Genomic DNA, 22,397 nt, shown 5'->3' with positions numbered 1-22,397 from the left:
CCACCGAAAAGCCATCTGTCAGGATCTTCTTCATCATGTGAGTGAGGGCGCCGACTTTTTGAACAATGTAGTGACTGGAGACGGCACTTGGGTGTTTGAATACGACCCGGACAATAAGCGACAGAGCTCAGAATGGTATACACCTTTTTCCCGCAAAAGTCCATACTCATTTGCTTTTTTGATCGACATGGAGTCATTCACAAACAGGTCATACCACCCTGACAAACAGTTAATGTAGTATTTACATCAAAGTCCTCACAACACTACGAAAACACACCGTTTGTATCCGCTTAGTCCAGCTCCGGAGTCACACAGCAATCCGCGTAGTAGAATATCTTGCCCATCATAAGATGGTCACGGTGCTTCAGCAACTCTGAACCGGACGTTCCTGGAGGCGTATGGAGGCTGCAAAGCTCGTTGGCAGCAGTATGTAATGTGATGTAGGGTGCTACATAGGGTTCATTTTCTCGTAAAACATCTTACACTGTATGATTGCAAAAAAACATCATCTTGTAAGGATGAAATGGTAATCTTAAAATTCGACGGGAAGTTGACAGAGCCGAACGAGCCTTGAGCCTTATCAATAGCATAACGTCATAAAATAAAATCCGGTTCTTTCTCTGCTGATGGATTCTTTGATTTGAATTTGAAATTTGACAGCCGATGTCTGTCAACCCTCTTGTTTTTGGAGATCCTTCCCGACTATTTGGGGAATAAGGTGGGAAGTCTTAATCATGGTTGATCGGGAATCGTTGCTTAGCGCGTTAATCGATATAAGCTACCTAAATTGAGGTAGGGTTTCAGCTCTCTCTGCTCCTTCAAATTTGCAACCATTCCTTTTTCAATTTGATTGATAACATCTCTGGTGGAGCTTGCATGCAGTTTAAATCACTTCTTCTAATAACAACCCCTGGAGGAAACACAAAATACTTAGTTTGCTGTCAAGGCCTAAAACACAAATTATTCTCCTGAAATTAATAAATTTCGCATCCTTACAGATTTAGGATCAATAGATCAAGTACGTGGGATAGAACCGCTCAATGAAGAGGTTGAATCGGAGTTCCTCGAATCGGAGTTCGAAGGGAGTGAGAAGCCTCTATCAACATCATTCGACCCGCTGTCGTCGGTGCCTGGATTGAATCGCTTGGACAGCGGGAGTGAGGAATACAGATTTAGTACAGGTAAGCCACCTCCTTATCCTTTACCAAGCGCTGAGTACATTTTACCATTGATTCCTCGTATTTTCTCCATGCTACCCAATAGTGCCTTTAGTAATAAATAATAATACAAGTAAGTAAACTCCCGAGAAACTCGCAAATTGCTTCGTTTGCCATTCGTTTCTGGTTTCTATTAAAATAATAACTTGCTCCGAATTTTCGTAGAAATAAGTTGAGCTTTTCAACTCAAGGATGTTTTCCGTTCAGGTTTTTTTTGTAAATATTTCCCTCCTTTTCGTTTGAGTTAATTCTGCATTTGGAAAAGTTGAAAACTTTTAAACTTTCTTGTTAAACCAACAATTTCCCTTCCTGTCTTCCTGTTTTCCACAGCAGATAGTTATGTACGACATCCAAACAGTTATTTGCCACGATATAGTCAGAGTGAAACGGATGGGGAAGCTGCACCCTTAACTGGGAGCGACGGGAAATTGCTGAACAGTCTAGACCGACGACATGAAACAAGTGATGACGATGACGACGACGATGATGATAATCAACCCTATGGATTCCCGAAGCGGCGTAATCGTCGCGGGCAGACGGATATCGACAAGTTAGTGAGGAGTGGAGGTAAGTGCGTTGCAAAATCATTATCGATAATTAATGATTGAGAACGTGTAAAGTGGAAAATTGTTGGGTTCCATCGGGGATAAGGAGTATCGTGATCGTCTTTCAATTAGCTCTTCGAGGAAAATCGTTATCCTAATTGCATGTTCTTTGAATCAAACCTGTTAACGTGCCAATTGAAACTCGTATCTTTAGATAGAATGATACAGGTTTTATCTTTCGTACCGCATTTAAACGTTTGCACAACCCCATTTTAAATCTCTTCTCTGTTGCAAACTTTAAGACCGAGGGATGATGAGCACAGTTAAAAAATTCCACAAACTAACGTTGGGTTACACACCGCGCTTCATATCTACTTAGTCCAGGACGAGAGGTGATCATGTATCTTTACCTAAATACAGTTTCCTACCACGGTTGACCTAGTTTACTTTAAAATGTTCAACCCATTCATTTCATACCTTTATTATAACTTTTTCTTTCCACCCCACAATATGTGTCCCGAAGATTCCGTGCCGTCATATCGCCAGTCCCCTCTGGAGGCTATCATCTCCAAATAACCTCAACGACAGAATCAACCATCTTGCAAAAGATTCTTCTATCATAAAAAGGAATTTCAGGAATTATTAGTAAATTTCATCTTCACTTCCCTCGTCCTCGCTCACACATCCCAACCCCCTGTACACATGCATTGCGAAATAGTAAAATTTTATATTTTTAATATGTTGAAGGAAGAAAAAGGAGCGCAAGGTCTCATAAAGAAAACGAGTCCCCGAACGTGAGTTTTCTCTGCTTTTCTTTGTATCTGATTCAACCTCGGATATGACCGAGAAAAATGTCGTAGCCATGAGGAATGGGATAAATTTCATGCTCATGTTCGTACTTATCGGGGTTGCGAGCGCAGAAATTCATACTCATGCTCGCTCGTTTTAAAGGAAATACAATTTCGTAGAACCACTGTCACTGCGGAGCTGTTGCTGAAGGAGTGTGGATATTACCTATATAAATTTAATGCTCCATATGCGACACGTATGCAATTTTCAGCTACCAGGACACGTGTATGTATTTTTTGTCTGCCTTATATATGGTGGTTAAAAAACCGCATCTTTCGTAATGATTGTCTTGTGCTTTGAATAAAAATTTAAGAGTGCGATATCCGTTTCAAAGTTAAGTGAACTGAAATATAGTCTCATCAGCAAGGAATGAAAAATCTCACTTGGCTACCCCCCCTAGTTAACCGATGATAGTCACACAAGGTTATGGAGGGAAAGCAAACTTATATTCTCCCAGATCGTCATCGTTTGCAAAGCCTTACAACAGTAAGGACGTCTCTGAAAGGTAGAGAACATGCAGATTTTTCCTTGAAGAGAACCTTCTCGTGAATTTTTTCGTCCCTAGCCGGAAGAATCCGACAAGACCGTCGTATATAAAATGCAGGGGCTCCTTCGTCCTCACATTGACCATTGACTATAGAAAGCCGTTTCCAACACTGTGGTTTTCTCTGGGGTGGTTTTACACGTTGAGGTCCAGACGAACTGTGTCCCCCAGCACAGACGAGATATCTAATTTAACTTGTTCTTTGAACATCTAACACTTTTCCCAGACTCGCTGACTAAGCTAACAATATGATATGTTTGGCGCTTACTAAGGATACAATCATGTGTAAAATTGCCACTTACAGCACTCAAAGCGTCCAAAACTAGGTGCCATTGCATTGAATTTCATTTACGAAACACCAACACACCTAAGGGATAACAATAGAGACGAGAGGCACATAGGACGGACGGACGAAGCAACAGTACAATTTTCAGACGCCCATTCAAAAATAGTCCCTTCGACAATGTAAATCACAAGCTAATTCTATCCAAAGTCCCGTCTCTAAGCGATCCCATACCACTTCTTTTATGGTTACCTTTCTGATCCTGCCGCGTCTCTTTTGAAGCCTGGCTGCACATCCCGCTCCTTTTCCCTTCTTTTGGCATCCCGCAGAGATCTGTTCTGGGTCCTTTATTATTTTTATTTTTTATCAACGGTCCACCCCCCTTTTTACTTGTTCCTGTTTGCTCTATGCCGACGACCTTAAGCTGTTTTCCGTTATATCGTCGTCTATAGACTGTGTTTCCCTTCAATCTAACCTAGACACACTGTTTTGTTGATACTCTGCTAATAGTTTAGCGCTAAACGCCAGGAAGTATCACTCTATGTGCTACTCGCTTAAACCCTCATCCACTTCTTTCTCCTAATCTCTTAACTGACATTCTTTACCATACCTAGATTGCACCCAAGACCATCGAGTCACTTTCGACTATAAGTTCCGTCACCAATCGAGCAGCAAAATTGTCAGGCTTTATACTTCGCTTCTCCTCTGATTTTCACTCCATCCAGCCCTCCTTAGCTCTCTTCAATTCCCTCGTGAGGAATACGCTTGAGTACTGCTTCGTGACCTGGTGCCCTTTCCGTAACTGTGACTGTCTTGCCCTTGAAAATGTGCAACATAAATTCACCCGTTTCCTCTTCTTTAAGAAAGATTTTCCCTCGTGTGGGCTACTTCTTCCACCTCCGCTTTCTGAATCTTCCCTTCCTACAACAACGTATCTGGATTTATGGTCATTTTTTAAACTTTCCTCGGGTCTAATGGACTGCTCCCCGTTAACGACATCACCTGCCGTCCAGCGTCTTATAACACACGTAATACGGACATTTTCATCCTGCCCTTCACAGAGCTCGAAGTCTACTTCCATTCCCCAATTCCTATGCTTTGCCGCAGTTATAAGCACAACAGCTTAGTCCTTTTAACTTCTCTTTTTTAAGTAGTTTTAAGCATAGGATAAGATTATTGCTTTATCAAGCGAACACCTAGACAATAGAAATGGGGACAAAGCCTTCGAAAGGTTCGGAGGCAACTCCGAAATTAAAGCGTTACAGAGGAAATTATTTCTTCCTACAGATTTTTTCCCGTTTGCAGAGCCTCAAAGTGTGTAAAACCTTTTGATTTGGAACTTCGAAACAGCCTTGGTACCAAGCGTCACATTGCCGAAAACCTGCTTCTGCTCTCACCATTGTGGAGATAAATTATTGGCAAGCCAATTTTAAATCCCTTCGTTGCCAATAGTAACCTTTGGTCCTGTACGAACGATCAAATAGGCATAAGTGCCTAGCGAATGTATCCAAGTGCTTAGATTATTATTTTGTTAAGGAGAGTCGCACCGCATCCTTAAAGAACTATTGTGCCCCTTTTAATGGTTATGATATACTTATTAATTATATTATTTCAAGCAAACCTATAACCGTTAGGAATTGTAGTATATTCCTTTCTTCCAAGCTTTCAACTTTGATCTGGTATTAAGTGTTCTCCCAGATGGCTCGCCTTACTTTGCACAAATGCCTGACACTGTCCCAGAACGTATATAGCGGTTTGATCACACTCCACACAGAACCTGCAGGCAGGGTTTGTAGATGTTCCTAACTTCCCTAGGTGATAGTTCAGCCGGCAGTGACCAGTGAGAATCCCCACTATGATTCGGAGGTTCTTCTTGGTGAGATATAAACAATCCTTTGTACGCGTGGGTTCGTATCTCCCAATAAGCACCCCGGACTGCTCCATTGTTCCTCTTCATTTTTTAATAACATAGTCATGAACCCATTTCCGATTCCACAGAAAGGTTCTGCCCCGTGTAAAGGCGTCCCTGCTCCCTTCTTGGATGATTCGCCCGCTGCCTCATTGTCTTCCAACCCAATATGGCCTGGAACCCAGAGTATTAACGAGCCGAGCGTATTCAGTCTCTCAGTGACCCCGGCACTCGCTCCCTCTGCTGTGAGGGATCCGTCAGTGTGCCAAGTAATCGGTTTCTAGTTTAAACCGTATGTCACAACCACGCTCCCCAGTTTGCCTTGTTAGCCCAACGTGTTTTAAACTTCTTATCGAAGTGAAACCTCGTTGTTATGTTATCCCTTCACATCAATAATTCGGGGTATCGCCTAGAGAGAATATCAATCTGCCTTCGATTTTGGCACTAATACTCCCGACCATCCTGAATATTGCCCTCCTTGCCTACATATGTATGTGCAGATGGAGAGAGGTTAATCCCAGAAGGACCTCGAGGGATGCCGTTGGGCTCATTGCCCCACAGATACACACGCAAGTCAGTCTTGGGAGTTTGGATTACCGCTCCATAAGTAATCATGGACCTTACTTTTGCAGTGTATATCCAAAGTAGTATCTTTGGGCTGCAACCCGATTTTTTCCTGGTACCCTGGAGCCCTTGTAGCACTCCGACAAGTGTTTCCGATATGCGTCTTCCAGAGTAATTTTTGGTCTAACGTAATTCCCAAATATTTGACTTCTGTTTCTCGTTTTACCTCCATGTCAAGTAACCTTATCGTTCTCAGGTGATCAAGCTTACATTTCCTAGTGGATCGTACTATAGTGGTTTTGGTTGGATTGATACACAGTCCCACCTTCCTGCACCAGGGACTAGTAACCTTCAATCCAGTTTATATTCTATCATAAAGGGTTTCTTCATATTTGCGCCTACATATTAAAATAATTAGCACGTTCCGGAGTTCGTCTACTATCATACTCTACATAAGCGGTGATAGTACTCCGCCCTCTACGTAATAAGGTAAGGTTAAACTTACTGAGGCGACCAGATATTAGTGAGACTCGTTTAGATACAGTCAGTTACCTCCCACTGGAAACTATCCAATGGCCACGGTTCACATGACACTCTCCATTGTGGGACGTATTTTTCGACTCCCTAGTCAAGATCCGTAGCGCTTTGTTAATAGTAGGGTCACCTCGTACAGAGTGTGGCTATCACCACTCCCTAACGCTCTTGGCAGACAAGGCAAAGCCCCTGGAAAGCCACACATCACCCTAGAGGAGAGACAGTTCACACTCAGAGAGAGATAGTTTGGCCTCAGGGAGCTATATTCCGCTGGATGGGTGGTCGAACAACATTGCAATTTTATTGCATTTAGCAAATTTGTATCAAATTCTTAGCATTGAGAGCCGTCGGATTTGTCGTAGGTCACCTGGAGCTCTCTTCGATAATCCACTCTTGGCCATTTCACCATAATTTGTTGTTGATCAATGCTTGGGGAGGTAATTCCCAGGGTTCATCATGCTACCTACGAGTCTCTATTAGAGTAGGTTTTTTTTTGAAGAAGTGCAAATCTTTAAAAGACACTGACCCAGCGTGTGGGAATTTTATCCACTAAAGCTACCCCCGGCTCCCCCCTCTCTGCTCCGTAGAACCCCATAAGGTATAACAACACGGATCGGAGTCAGCTTACTCTACCTTGGTTATTTTTCTTCTTTACGGGGCGTACGTAACAGCGCTTTTCTCCTCTCCTCTGATTTTCGCAGTTTGTTCTGGATAGATGCGATCATGGAGTGGAGATCACTAGTACTGCTTGCATTTTTCGTATCAGATTTTATGGTACTAGAACCCCTCCTAGGGTCCCCTCTAGGGTCCTCCTTTCTTCCACCAACATGGACAGTGGAAGAATACGTGTTGTGGGTCCTCTAGGACTCCATTGCACCTTTGGGCGAGCGATTGAGGTATTCAGTTTAAACATGTACTGGTACTGGCGATATCTTCCATATTCCATGAGAAACTGGGTAAGATTATAATTAATCTCACCGTGTCTACAGTCTATATGAGAAGAGATCATCGACCTTAACCCTCACAAAATCGTGTTCGCGATGCTTCATTGCTTGCTGTAAGGTTGAATTACCGCAAGTTCACACCGCCTTTCCACTTATGTCTGTTTCCCCAAATATCTTGATGGAGGCTTTTGTATTGTTCGCGGGCAATGACATTCAGGGAAAAAGGGCGAATCATCCAGCCTGAATTGGTGAAGATATTTCCTGTAACCCTTATGACCTGAGAGGAATTGCGTCAGATGGTAGTTTATCTCGCCGTGTCGTCACGCTGCGTCGCCTGATATTGTTAGCTCCGATTACTATCCACGCTAGTGTTTCCTCCCAGACTGGTGCAGCATTCTAGTGTAGATGGCCCTTTCGAGTATCTTCCTTACCGTATCGACGAGACAAATCGGGTGATATGATGATAGATGCCCTGGATGCTTATTCGGCTCCGGGAGCAGAATTAGTTTTTGCCTCTTTCACCGATCGGGGAAAACTCCTTCTACCATTCATGCTTCAAATACGCTGATAAACCAGTCGGCTCTGGTCTTAACAGCGAATTTAAGAACTCCGGCAAATTTGTGCCACCTTTTTCGAGGATTCGCTGCCTCGGCATAGCAGCGTCCTATACTCTCGTTATGCATCTCATCATTGCCTCTACCTTTTCTGAAGTCTAACCACAAGGATTGCAGCCTTTCAATATCACCTCTATGAATGCATTCTCTTCAAACCTTTTCACGGACCAACCCTGATTTCCAGCTCCGCGGGAACGCACATCGTCGCATAACCGATATTTGATCTAGAGGAAAATTGTGTGGTGGTTGCTATGAGTATAATGCTCACAAACAAACCATGCCATTCTCCTCGCCAATGTGGTGCTCACATATGTCAGATCAACTATCGAGGCCGACCCTGTCCCACGAAAAGGGGGATTTGCCGTTTTAACACTAAGTCTAGTTCCGCGAAAGCCTCGGATACGGCCGCTAGTGTTGGTAGTGCGTCTGCCCCAATTCGCGGTCCACGCGTTGAAACCGCTTTGATTTTGAGGTTTCAACTTCCTGTATCCGAGATTAGCATACCTAGCATTCGAATTCTGCTATCGTCGCGCTTGATGGAGCATAGCATATATATGTAGATACCAGCTATTTTGTCCTGACGAATTCAACTTCCGGAAACTCAATCACTTCTTGGATGGCTTGATTTTCACACGCCCATATTTCCGCCTTGTCAATTACATTTTATAGTCCATGCACCGCTCTTGTTATTGCGATAAGGCTCGCTGATTATGGCAGCTTCGATTCCCTTCTCGTAGATGGTCTGCCAGAGAAGGTATTGCGCTGCCTCGCAGTGGTTGAGGTTGATTTGTATCAACCTTATTTGTTTATTGCATCAAAGGCTCGCCTAAGCACTGGCATCTGCTGTTGCCTGCAATGTGTCGACATCGTTTTTCCCTTTGCAAAGCATACATTCAGGGTCAGACGTGCACTCCCTCATCATTAGACCTTCTCCGTCATATTTTCTGGATTTTTTGACCCATCATATCGGCGAAATGTCTGTCTGTCTGTCACGCGAAAAGTACGTAGAAATAGCTATACCGATTCGCACGACATTTGGTGAAAAGGTGGGAATTGTGATCGCCCGGACATGCACTGAGTAACATCTTTCTACGTTGAAATTGAGGGGGGGGGGGGGTCATACATGCAAAGGTGGGATTAAATTTCTTTTCCCCGAATATCATGTTCGGTATCAAATGAAAGGTCTTAATTAGTACTTTTCGATGCCAGTTTTGACATTCCGTGGAAAGGCGGAGAGTGCGGACTCATTCTCGGAAACTACCCAACCGGAAAACCTGGGAAAATCATGAAGTCGGCTCTATGGGGTGCCCAGGCCTCAAAATAGTCCGCATTCTAAATTAAGTTAATAATACTATATTACTGTTTTTTGGGGAAATTGACTAGAAACCCCCTTAATTTTATCCTTGAATAGTTAGGATAGTCCTGCACTCAAATATGCTTACATAAGAAGCAAAAAAACCTTTCATACCTGAAGTGCCGAGCTTCCGGTTTCCTGACTTGTTTTTTTTTATGGCAATTGGTAATAAGGACCGCTTCCGTTCTTTGCTCCGCAAGCATCAGACGAGAACTCTCTAGCCAACCGTTAACAGCACTAGTCGCTGCGCATGAGTATTTGTATCAATTGTAAGACCTTGTAATGATTTAATGAGGTTGTGTTGGGAAGACTTAGGAACCCTTTCTTCTTCGAAAAAAAGCGTGTTACTCAAAGTTTGGAAAATGGAGTCAAGTGCATATAGAGTCTAGCCGGCAACCATGTTGACAAATTGTTGTCCTTCCATCCGATATGCCAAAACGAAATTGGGAGCCGGAGTAGACATATTCGAACACTATTCCAAAAACATAAATAGCACTTGAAGTTGTGCAAAAGTGTTCAAAAGCAGGTCCTTTACATCCTCGAGCGTGACTAATATAGAGAGTCCAGTTACGTCTCTCTCTGAGCTGAACGCATATACAACTGGAATTCTCCCGAAGTACTATATGTGAATTTAGAGGGCTATCCCGGTTCCCATGCTACCAGTATACCCCTGGTAAGGTTTCGTGACTTACTGCCACTTCAGATGAGTCCTTGTGCAGACTCAGGTCTGATCGCCCTAATTGGCCATTTGGAGCATTCGTCTACTGCATCACAGCCCGCAAACCCATGTGATACAGCGTCTCTCGGTACCACCACTATTGAGGTTCTCCTCGGCAACTTGGTTTTGGTTCGGCCGATAGGTTTGTCGCCCTGTCTTCCTCACCGCCACTTCTGAGCATCATATAGAGAGTCCAAGCGAATATCGATGAAATCCTCCAGTGGAACTTTAGTGATTGCGAGCCTTCACGGTCAATTTCGCCATCTCTTTAGCTTTTTAGAGCAGCCCTGACTTCTTTGTCGACTTCAAGCAGCCCAGAGTGTCTTTGACTATTGCCAAACTAAATTTAATTGACGCGATCTGTTCCTTTTCTTAACGTCAGTTCAATGTAGGATGATAAGACATTAAAAGAGGAATAAGATAGCTTACGGTTTCGTACCAGGGCTGACAAATCTTTTTGGCCCACGGATTTCTTTTTTGGGATCTAACACCCGAAGTGTATGTGTGGGAGTAACTGGCTCTCCTCAAGTAGATGCAGACTTAGGACTTTTCAAACCGAAAACAAAAATTAAATTGCTAAGGCATTACAATTCGGTGTTGATACCAATAATTGAATGTGGGCACGAATTAGAACTGCGCAACCCCGTCAATTTTAACACTCACATTTCCCCAAATTTTCGAAAACATTCTTCCTCTCTGCGATCGTCTCCGGGAGTGGACCCGAGGAAGGGGATGGTTATAAGAATACCTGTTCCATTTCTTCCTCTTACGATAGAGTGCGCTTTTTTAAAGACGAATGGCGGAAAGATATGGTGTCCGAGCATCAAAACCTGCTGATTTGTTAGCATTTTGCAAGTGGACCACGACTGCACGATTGGTCACCTATTCAAGCGTCAATGGTACTTCGCTGGCATTCATAGTTATTTTGTTTGTGTGTGGGTGGGGGGACAGTGTTTGCATTTGTGTTATAATGAACACCGAATTTAGATGATACTCGAGATGAACATCCAAACTGGAGCTTCGTTGTCCTGCGCTTGATTGCCAAACATCAAATGTCAAATTTGCATCTGGATAGATACAAAAATCCACTCCAATTGGCGTTAAATTTAACTACGGCTTGGACAGGATGTGAAAGTAAAAAAGAAAGACAAAATACGTCCCATCATATTTATAACTCAGCAATTGATGGTGTTTAGTAAGGATGAACGAAAAGCGGGTCTGGCGGAGTTTTTACACAACCTGAATAATCCCACACTATGAAGCATACTGAATTTTTCCCTCCCCCTCTTCGGATGATAAAACCCAAAATAGCAATTCATAACCAAAATATAAATTGAAAATCACTCAACATCCTCGCATGAGACATTATAAAATCCTGAATGTACCCCTGAAGCGCCCCTTGATTCGATTAGTGCAACCGTTCTTGTGGGTAGAAATGCTGTTACGATGAAGTAAAAGAACTGTCATGCCATTAGTCTGATACCATTCCTTAAACGACAACGTGTTGTCAGGATAAAACGAGAGAAATAAAGAAAGAACGGATACGAATATACTCACCGAAGCTTATAGCCAATGTCTAAATCCCAAATATCATTACCTTTCCCGTAGCATTTTCAGCCTTGCACGGTGTCATACGTACGTTTCTGCATCCCTGCATTTTCTGCAACGATTCAGGGTAGATTTCTTTTCTATTATCTCCACCTTTCAAGATCCTGGATGAGAAATACGATTTTTATGACAGTATAATGCAGAGATATTCGTTTCTGATCTGCTGTTCAGTTATCCTTAGACGCTACCATTCTTCCACAATCTCGAAGAAAAATGGGAAACGTCATAAGCATAAAGGGACGAGTACGGTCCGGAGAGAATGACATGGCTTAATATTGATATACGCGAACAGCTGAATAATCGAAGTGTTCACAATTGAAGAGTGCACTTGATGGTGCTGCGGGGCTCCGTGGGTATTGGGAGTTGGTCCGTGAATCAGCTTTTCTGTGGATGTGTTAACGGTGATATACGCGACGAAATCAATCCTTGTTGTTATCAGCGAAAAAGGAGGTATACGCCTCAGTAAACAGCATTTGCATACTTTTGTCCTTACCGATTTAATCATCAGGCGAGTAGCCTCAAAGCAGAAAGCTATATAGTCTAGGGTAATTTTTTTTTACCCTGCCTTTTCACTAATCAGCACAAATAGGTTTTTGCTGGTTAGTCCTTTGCGACAGAGTACACTCTACTACTCACAAATCACAAAAGACCGGTCCACAACTCTATTGACATCATAACTAGTCACTTGTAGCATGTCCTTCTGTTCGTATACGAGGAGTACAGAGAGGTTTAATTTCCAGGACATTTTTAATATGTAAAGGACTTTTTTCATTAACGTGATAAAAGTTATGTGCAGAAGTGGAGATTTGCATTCAAGGACGATAAATTAAGCGTAAATGCGGAACATCTCATTCAGAGGTTATTTGCATATTTGACTTTGTGAAGACTATCTTGCACCATTCCCTTTTCAGTCTTTAGAGCGTCAACCCAAAGGCTACCTTCGGGCTATTTATACTTCATTCCACATATTAGCTTATCTCGCACGTTAAAAGCATTCATCCCTCAAAGCGAATTTATGCAAATGATAATTTCCAGCGAAATGGTTTCCCCAGGAGCACTGGCCGATATGTCGTCACCAGTGGTCCTATCGTTCGGGAATTAGCTCCGTAATCCACACGAATTTCCCAGTAAACGCAAATTATTTTCTCGGCAGTATTTTTATCGTCAAATATCATTAAAATCATGTGGAGACCTCGTTATAATTTGGCTTCCTTTTTCCCATACTCAGGCACTGCATATGCGGGGCTGAAATCTAATCTCGCATAGATCGCTGTACATTCATGTAGCTAAGCTGCGGACCGCATCCCCTTGTACCCATTCAAAGTGTGTCCTATTTCATCGTCTCATTTACATTAATGCGAGCAACGAACGAATGAATGAACGAATTAATGACCTTTTCCCTCGAAAAATATTCTTTTGCATATGAATTTAATTTACACGGAACGCCAACGGGTTCCGTGATGGAGACCTTTGTAAAAACATGATCCTATTTTCCAGCTGAGATTCTCATAATTTTAATTTATGGCGACCGTCTCTGGGTTCGGCCCCTATCTGTGTTCGCTACGTGCACTGCCAGGCGGGATTCACTAGTGCCCGTTCTGGTTGGTCTACATTTTGCCTTGAGTACGTGAAATTCCAGAGAAAAAACAAGGATTTCTTCGTACTCGACGAAAAATATACTTTTCTGTGTGATATATTTTATGGAGCTTCCACGAGGAAAAAGGGAAATCGAAAAGAAGCTTTAAGGGCATTTTATTTTCTGCACTTGATGCGTGCATGTGTGGGTGGTTGTACATCGGTACATATGGTTTCGACGGGATGTAGGTTACCGGTCGCGCTGAAAAGGATAGTGGATCTGAGCTGCAATTTAATGGAAGTTTTAAATTAAAAAGGACTTTTTTAAGTTTCCATAAAGCAGTTTGTTTTGCTCATGCGGATGTAGAGAGGAGAGAAACCAAGCTAAAATTAACTAGGTGGAATTAACTGTGTTTGTGCTCGGAGGTAAATAAACTGAATGCTAGTGTAAGGTTTCTAGATGCAGGATGCTTCAGTGGGTAACTTTGTTTAATGGGTTTCCACTTTTGAAGGACCGAAAATTATTATTATCTAGGACTATGTGTGATGCACGCGGACGCTGACTTTCGCAATCGCTTGCCCAATTGTGCAGGTGCCGTGGCGCTGGAGTGTTGATTGGGAACTGGACCCACCTCAGTGCGCATCCTAGCTCTCTTCTAATGGAGTCCACCAGCTTCGACTTTCTTACCGGACATTTTCGTCGTCCTATCATCTTCTTGATGTCCCTAAGGTAATGTTCGAACGGCCCCCTAGCTTTTCGTTTGCGGCCACGGATTTATCCCCAAGTTCCAAATTTGGGAAATGGCTTTGCGGTTGACACTTGAGCCTCAATCCAGCCCTTCTCCCCTACCTTCTATTTCTCTTACCAATCACTACCTTTCACACCAAATAGCATATTAGTACGCTCACGCAATTGTTGGAAGTTTCTCTGTCACCTGATATCGGGGGTTGGTGAAGTCCATCCTACTATGTCGGACACAAGTTTGAGATTCAGCTTTATGCAATGCTGTTGACCGGAGGGGAGTGAGTTCAGTGTACCAACCAATCGCACTGAGCAGGTGGGGAGCATATAGAGCAACATCAGATGAGGCAGTATATGTCAACTCAGCGAAGGTTCTTTTATATCTACCAGCGAATGAGGTGCACTAGAGGTAGATAGATAGAGGTATTGGAGAAGGAGGCTAGATCCGTTGGAAGTGATTGTGAACTTCCAAGAACCATTAGGAAGGAACTATATGGGAGATGGCAGTAATCGTGAAATAATTTCAAAAAGGCCGCTGGATCCCCACTCTGATCCCATGAATCGAAAGATGGGTCGGAGTGAAGACATTGTCAACTGAATTACTATCAGGCAGAGTTCTTTGTGGGAAGAAGTGGCAAAAAGAAAAATTTGAATCGCTTCCTTAAGGAAGTGCTCTGGTCAGCAGCGTGACGAGATACGGTCAGAGTCGATTTAGAACACAGTAAACGCCACAATAGTCGCGATCTAAAAGAAATTCCAGGAACTATAACGAACCCGGAAAGTGCGTTATATGCGTGACCTGAATATAGTGGTGTAGACCATGACCTAGTGTCGATCTCCATGGCGAAGTATTATAGTACTTATCGATGGTGCCGCGGACGTATGGGCGGACTTTTGCGGGTAAAAGTTCGATACACTACTGCAACCTGGTGCAGCATCGTCTTTGTAAGATCCATCCACAAAGAAGGATAAAAATATCTATAGAAAGGAAATCCAGAATAGAAACGTAACATGGAGGCGGAAGGGAATAAAAAGAGTGTGGACTTGAGGATCCCAATATCGCAGATTTGCTGAAGTGGCCATAGGGTGGTTGTCGACATCCTACTCGCAGACCGCTGCAATACTTTGCTTGCAGTGGAGTACTTCGTAGGCTCTAGATCTGCTAGATCTGACCACGAGACAGAGACTTAACCGTCGGGCAGCGCAGCGAGACAGTCGCGAGTTCATGTGGACATTTATTAATGAGACTTCTAGGTGATACTCTTGCTAATAAAAACACTACAGTGGTGACCCCAGTGTTGTCACACCGCCCGCATCAAAGAGGTCATCAGATTACGAAGGACCAGGAGAACCCCGAGGCCGTCAAGTCTGGTGATACCGCCAGCGTCATCCTCGCCCCAACGAAGCCAGAAGCAGACCGTCGCTGTTGGTGTAAAATTAATACTAAAATCAAATAATTACTCTTTATACATTAATAGTAAATACTACAATTAAAACTGTACACTCGCCGGAAGAGCCTGCGCGAAGTTTTTGGTAGTGTGCTCCGTTTTGGTGCTATCGCAGTGTTCGCTTCGGTTCAGTTAGTTCCGCTTCTTCGGTTGTTTCGGTGTGTACTCCACTACACTCTACTCTAGTAATAGCCACTGAACAAAAGGGCGCGTGGTCTCCGTGACCGTACGAATGCCACCTTTATGGTCAAGGGCTCCGAGCCGTGGTTCTGCCACATCTGACGCCACACGTGTCAACCATGCGCTGGTCGGGTTAGATGAGGAATCTATTGGGCTCGTCTTCGACGTGTTGGAGCAAGACTCATATGAAATATTAAAGAAGCACTTAATATGGCGTCTGTCAGTTAGTGAGACAACCATGCTGAATCACTTGCTGACAGAACCCACGCTGGGTGACTGGACACCCAACCAGCTGCTTAGGGAAATGAAACAGGGTCCGACTCTACTCCAATCCTTATTGTTGCAGTGGCTTGTGGGGTGCACTTGTGCCATTTTGGCGTGCGCGGATTACGGTTCGCTGGACATGCTAAAGGTAACCGCGACAAAATCCATAAAGTACACTCGCAGTCCATGGTTGATGAGGTGTCGAGCGACGCGCGGATAAACTCGCACACTACGACATTCAATGGCTGTATTGGCAACCACCGTAGCAAAACTAGCTGATACCGTTGCTGGTGTCCATCTAGAACAAAGCTCGTGAAACAGGTCGAGATGCACTCCTCAGAATAGGTGCTCGGGCAGTACGTTATCAGGACCCTCGACAGCATAGACCGGTATGCTGGTACCATCGGACGTTGGCGAAAAACCCTTTGCAAAAGAACTAAACCTACCGGTAGCCCTAGCGATAGCTATCCGAAGCATAACACCATGTCTTTCCGTTTAGGACCGCCTGCGTAAACGCGGCTATTTGATTGATATGGGCGCTGAGGTTTCGTTTCTCCCGATATCCAAGTAACATCGATTAACACCTCAGGCTTTAAAATTGGCGGCAGCAAATTGATCATCGATCTGCACTTATGGCTACAGGGAAGTAGACCTGAGTTTGGGACTTCTTCAAAAATACCGCATCATAGCTACCGAGCGTAGCTTTATTTAATTATCTAGAGAACGGCCATTTACAGACGTTCTCTGGTGCCTGTTTAAGATGTCCACTGTCCAGTCAGTACAGAATAGTTTTCCTGCTACTAAACGGCAGCCGGGCAAGTTTACCATAGTACAGTAGCACAGTGTTCCAAGAGGGGACGGAGTGCTACTGGAAGTGCCACCATCTTAACCTATCACCGAAATTTTAACTAAATTTGAAACAAGTTAGCTTCCTGGCGAACTTCGATATCGTCGGCGAGGAATGTCTACACATGCTAGAATCCAATTATAATTCGTCGCCGAAAGGGAAGGTCATAGCCAAAAGACTAGTCCGTCTTGGAGGCATGGAAGCCGTTTTCAAATCTCTATACCGCTTAGTTGCCGTTTACCACAAGCAGGGAAAATACTTTGAATTCGAAACAATCAAATTTCGCAGGGAAGTCCTGTTCTTAACGGAGCGGCAACTTCCTACATTATTAGTAAATACAGCGAGCGGGTTTAGTCAACCTTCTTCTCGGGAAGCCTAGGTGCATGGCCAAACACTAGTGACTCCTCCTCCCTCCTCTCTCAAACGGGTGTTAGTCAGTCTATGGTGTTTCTTTCCTTATAATAATAATAATCGTTGGCGCAAAAAGAAACCTCTTTAGTTGCTATATCGATTATGCCAAGGCTTTCGATAGCGTTCCGCATACCTGGCTAATCGATGTCCTACATTTGTATCGCATTGATCCGAAACTAATAAAGTTTTTGGCGACAGTCATGCAAGGGTGGCATACCACCTTATCAGGGCGTACATCTGAGGGTGCTAATACCTCAAAGCCCATCCGTATAAGGAGGGGCATCGTCCAAGGGGATTCGTTGAGTCTCCTTTGGTTTTGCATGGCACTGAACCCCCTTTCATGGCTACTGAATGACGCTTGAAGGCATGGTTTTGCAATAAAGTGCTAAGTGCGAACTGACACACTTGATGTACTTAGATGACATCAAGCTCTATGCTGGTACTGACGACCATCTTAGAAGCCTGCTGCGAATAATGGACATGTTCAGCCGTGATATTCGAATGGAGTTTGGATTAAACAAGTGTCGATTCCAAGCCATGCGCAAAGGTCATCACGAGCCGTATGCCGGACATAGCATTGGTGACCACCACATTGAAGCTATGACCGAGACAGACTTCTATAACTACCTAGGAAGTCTGCAAGGAACCCATGCTTGAGTTGGTGATCTGAAGGATGCTCTGCTGTCCGAATTCCTGCGACGTGTATAGCTGGTGCTGAAATCGCATCTCCCTCAGAAGAATAAGATAAGCGCATTGAAAGTATTCGCTACCCTCTCACTGGCTTATGATTCGGAATCTTGCCGTAGACGAAGACCAACCTGGAAAACGTTCAGGGGCGGATACGGATAACTATGTCCAAATTTCGAATGCATCATCCGTGTCTACCGTGGAGCGGATGAACCTGCCTCGTTGCATCAGAGGTAGGAGCGTGGTTGACGTGGCGGAACAACATCATCGCTAAGTCGACTCGCTGCGTGCTTGTTTTTACAGCAAAGAGCAGGCGAGTCCCTTGCATGCGGTTGTCTGTATGGCACACTGTGGGCTGAGTGCACTTAACTTGAAGGATCGATCTTTCAATTTTCTGAGTGGGGTGAAGTGGGACCAAGAGTGGATCGATGAATGGAAGTCGAAGGCAATGCACGGTAAACACGTGAACTTGTCTTTGGCAGCCATTTGTTGATTTGCATTTGTCGAATGATGGCTGTGTGCTGGGCAGCTCTTTGCTGAGACGGAGGGGTTCATGTGTGCCATTCAGGACGGCGTGGTCGCCACCCGAGCTTAAAAAAGGTCATCATGAAAGAACGGGTGGAGAACGACCAGTGCAGAATGTGTGGTTCAGCGTTAGAGACATTGGACCGTTTAATTTCTGACTGTACCATTATGGCACCGGTGCAAGACATCACCAGGCATAATTCTGTATATAAGGTTATCCATCAAAAACCTTGCATACAAGCATGGGCTGATCACGGAAGCATGTCCGGTTTATCGACATGAGCCGCAAGCAGTACTTGATAGTTCTGCTTGCAGCATATATTGGGACCGGCAAGTTCTGACGCTATATTCTACACAACAAGCCTGACGTGCTATTAGTTGACAAGACGGGTCGCTCCGCGTATATAATTGATGTTGCTATCTCCCATAACAGCAACATCGAACAGAAATACGTGGAGAAGAAGGTGAACAATGAGTCACTGGCTCAGGAAATCAAAGAAATTTGGCATCTCGAGCGGGTGGTTGTAGTTCTCATAATATTGTCAGATACAAGTATTATACCTAAATCGCTCATGACTTCCCTTGATGTCCTGGGACTTTTGCACAGTCTGGTTCAAACCATGCAGAAGTACATCATTCTTTATACGTGCTCGATGTTGCAGGGAGTTTTCAACGGATTCTCCCATTGGCCTACCACCGGCCACCACCACCAGCGCCCCTTTAGTTTTTAAGTAGGTAGGATCGTCCGAGCCTAAATGCTTAGCACTTAGTGTTAGTATTAGGGAAAATCCGGCATCTACCGAGATTGTGATAGCTCGGAAATAATCGTGAGCGCAACAATCCAATTGGGTCAAGGCCTTGAAGTGTGTCAGAGCGCTTCATTCAAGACCGTTATGGTACACTACAGGATTACAGCATCCAGCAGGAGGCAATGTGGTCAGCATTACGCTCGCTCGAGATTATTATACTGATTTGAATCAGATACTCATTTACTGCTGAGTGGACTGGTATCCGACTTTTAAAAACCCTCCTTCTCCCCTCGACAGTCCCCATAAACTGACGTCTGATTGGCCGTCTATCCAGTTGTCTATAGCAGCGGCAATAGCACGACACAATGAATACAAACATTTGCAGATGGAAACTGAGGATTGATAAAGGAAGAGGGGAGGGGGTGATAAACTTGGAAAACTTGTTGAATAAATTACTTTAAAGATGGAAATGAACTTTTCCTGTGGGTCCTTTTTTGGCCGAAGAAGAAGTGAACACTGCATTGTGCTTTGATGTTTTTGCTTCCTTATGATTCCCATTACACCGTTCTTTTCTACTTGATAAAACACATCATCTTAACGTTGCTTTCCATACTATTCACTTATTAATTTATTCTATTTTTTCCATTACAGCCGGAGAGAACAGTTCTTTACTAGAAAGCTACCATCGTCAGCAACATGACTGCACCGACATGGACGATCGAATCGGACAAGCTGCAGTCAATGATTCCAATTTCAGTGATATTCCACCGCCATTGCAGCTAAGCAGTACCGGCCATAGCAGTAGCAGTGCCAGCAGTCTCGCAAAGACCAGAAAATCACCCTCACTGGGGGCAACTGGAAAATGGTCAAAAAGTGTTCATCAAACAGACGTTTGACAGTTAAACTGTAATTGTACAAAATTGATCACAACACCGCGCATCAGATAACATTTAGTAAGATTTAAGCGAAAAATCTGCCTTTTTGTTCTCAACTTCGTTTTAACTTACCTGAAAATGTATTTGGTTACTCGCGCACTCCATTTAGACGCACCACATGTTCCCAGACATTTCGTTTTAGTATTTTTTCAAGTTGATTTAGTCTAAGTTAATGTTTATACGACAGCTTTTGCAATAGGAAGTATATTTAATTGTAGTTGATCGCATTTTACATGGTTCCTGGCTCCAACCCCCGGAACTACGTAATTTATGGCAAATTTCCAAGACTCGGTTCGAGCGAGCCTCCTTGGTGAGTGATCTTGAAATAGCTCTACTTAAGGTTATTTAGTGGTTAGGTTTGAACAAATACGGCAGTATTTTGTACGTTTTACTCTTAATTTGAATATGTCGAGCGGTAGCCATTCAGCCAGGTCACTTGCCACACCCACACTCAGTACAAGTTGCCATTTTTGGCTCTGATTCGCAAACGCATGCTTGAAGAATGAGACCCTTTTGCGTTCGTCCTGCAGCCAACCCTCATCGTCTCCGTGTGGTGAATCCAAACCAACATTTGAACTACTTAAGGACGATTTTGAAGTAGGAGACAAACGGAATGAAACGTATGAATGACACCACGATCTATTTTCGATCAAGCGACGATCAAAGCCATGAGCACTGATTAGTAAAATCTCCTTTATTATATTATTATTGTATTTATTTTACTACTTATATGGATAAATGTAAAAAAATATTTAAATAAATTCGAAAGAGGGAGCCCGACACATACTTTTATGTTTTTAGAACGTCGACTGATGAAGAAAGATCAACACAACACTAGAGTGCTAGAATTTTTTATACTTTTAAGATTAAGCCTATACGAGAGTAAATAGAGAAAATCAGTATATTTAAGAGTATCTGTACATTTAATTGCAAGACAAGACACCCCACACTTACGATAAAGATATTGGAGAAGCGGTTGAGCATGATGTTATCATGGTTTTCCTTAATCGTCCCTCCCTCGTTTAGTAAAAGTTGATGCATTTTTGCCGGGGCTCGTTGCCTTGAGAGCAGAAATCCAAGTTGATTTTTATTTATTAGTTGGATTCCATTGATCTGTTTCATTGCAATTTTAGTTTTGTCGTTATTCCCGCTTTTGTAAAATGTATACTCCTAGCTTAATTGTGTTTTTCGAAACCTTGCCTACTTTTGTTAGATAACCGAATACTTGCACTACGTTGTTTAATTATACTTTCATTTACTGAAATATATCCGAAATCAATTTATTTTCTTTTGTTTTATTTTCGCAATTTTTCTAAGCATCCCTTCTAGCCCCATCACCATGATTTGTTTACCCCCAACATTCACAAATGTTGTTAATAAAAGACGAAATCATCATAACGTCTAAATGAAATTGAAATTTATAGAAGAGTATAAACGGAGAAGTTGAAAATGATCTATTTTTCTATTCCTGATTTTATATTAAAAAAAAAACAAAACACCTAATATACATACTAAACTATTGAGTCCCGCGTACTATCTGGAAATAAATACAATTCCTTAGTCAAATGAAACCTAGAACCCCGTGTACATATTAAACATTCGAATAAGGACTAAATGTGTAGAAGCCACTTTTTCGGTGCACACCAAAGAGCAAAAGAAAATTTATTCGCCCCCAACCAAAAAAAGGTGTTTTATCTCTACACACAACTTCGCGTACTTTTCCATTCGAAGGGAGCGGATATGTCCTTTGAGCAGCCAAAATGGCTTGTTGAGATGAGAGAATATTTTGCATTGAAAATTTATACATATCCATAGGCAAACGCATTTAATCTGTAACGCAAAATACTCCTCGTCCTAACAGAGACGAAGAAGGCTCACATCCATTCATTGAGATTATGCAGTAAGTGTAGAAGAAATCATGTCCCTTTCGGAAAATCGCGAGGTTATTAAAATGAATTTCGATAATTGTTCAGAAAAAAAAAGATAAAAATGAGATGATAGGTAATAAATTCATGATGAAATTGAAGACATGCGAATATAGGTACAGTAAACATACTAAAAATTGAATTAAGGAAAAATACTATGCAAAAATGACTTGAATATTTATAGAAAAATCAATTGAAAATAAATGAATTAAAAAATAGAAGAGTTTTTCATTTTCGCCTCCCTCATTTCGGATTTTTTACAGGGTTTATCCCGCATAGGTTCGACGATACTTAACCTATGCGGGATAAACCCTGTAAAAAATCCGAAATGAGGGAGTTTCTGTTTGTGGTTCCCAATATTCCTGTAAGTGGGTACAAAGCGTCTAATACTACCTACGAGCCCTCATCGGCAGTTCCCCGAAATAT

General features: G+C 43.0%; 1 protein-coding gene across 11 annotated transcripts in view; it reads left to right on the top strand.

Moving 5' to 3' along the window:
- Nucleotides 1-22,189, top strand: part of LOC119649845 (fat-like cadherin-related tumor suppressor homolog) — a 396,664-nt gene extending 374,475 nt beyond the window's left edge. For 5 of the 11 annotated variants that reach the window (XM_038052197.1, XM_038052196.1, XM_038052193.1 and 2 more), the window contains 4 exons: nucleotides 999-1,181; nucleotides 1,264-1,290; nucleotides 1,548-1,784; nucleotides 19,763-22,189. In XM_038052197.1, coding sequence (XP_037908125.1) covers nucleotides 999-1,181; nucleotides 1,264-1,290; nucleotides 1,548-1,784; nucleotides 19,763-20,007 — 692 coding nt within the window. In that variant the 3' untranslated portion in view covers nucleotides 20,008-22,189. The remainder of the gene's footprint in view (nucleotides 1-998; nucleotides 1,182-1,263; nucleotides 1,291-1,547; nucleotides 1,785-19,762) is intronic. The other 6 variants (XM_038052198.1, XM_038052199.1, XM_038052194.1 and 3 more) reach the window with 3 other exon arrangements.
- Nucleotides 22,190-22,397: the final 208 nt, after the last annotated feature.

The sequence above is a fragment of the Hermetia illucens genome, chromosome 2 (assembly GCF_905115235.1).
Source record: "Hermetia illucens chromosome 2, iHerIll2.2.curated.20191125, whole genome shotgun sequence".
Taxonomy (NCBI): Eukaryota; Metazoa; Arthropoda; class Insecta; order Diptera; family Stratiomyidae; genus Hermetia; species Hermetia illucens.
This window is presented reverse-complemented; position numbering and strand designations above follow the sequence as displayed.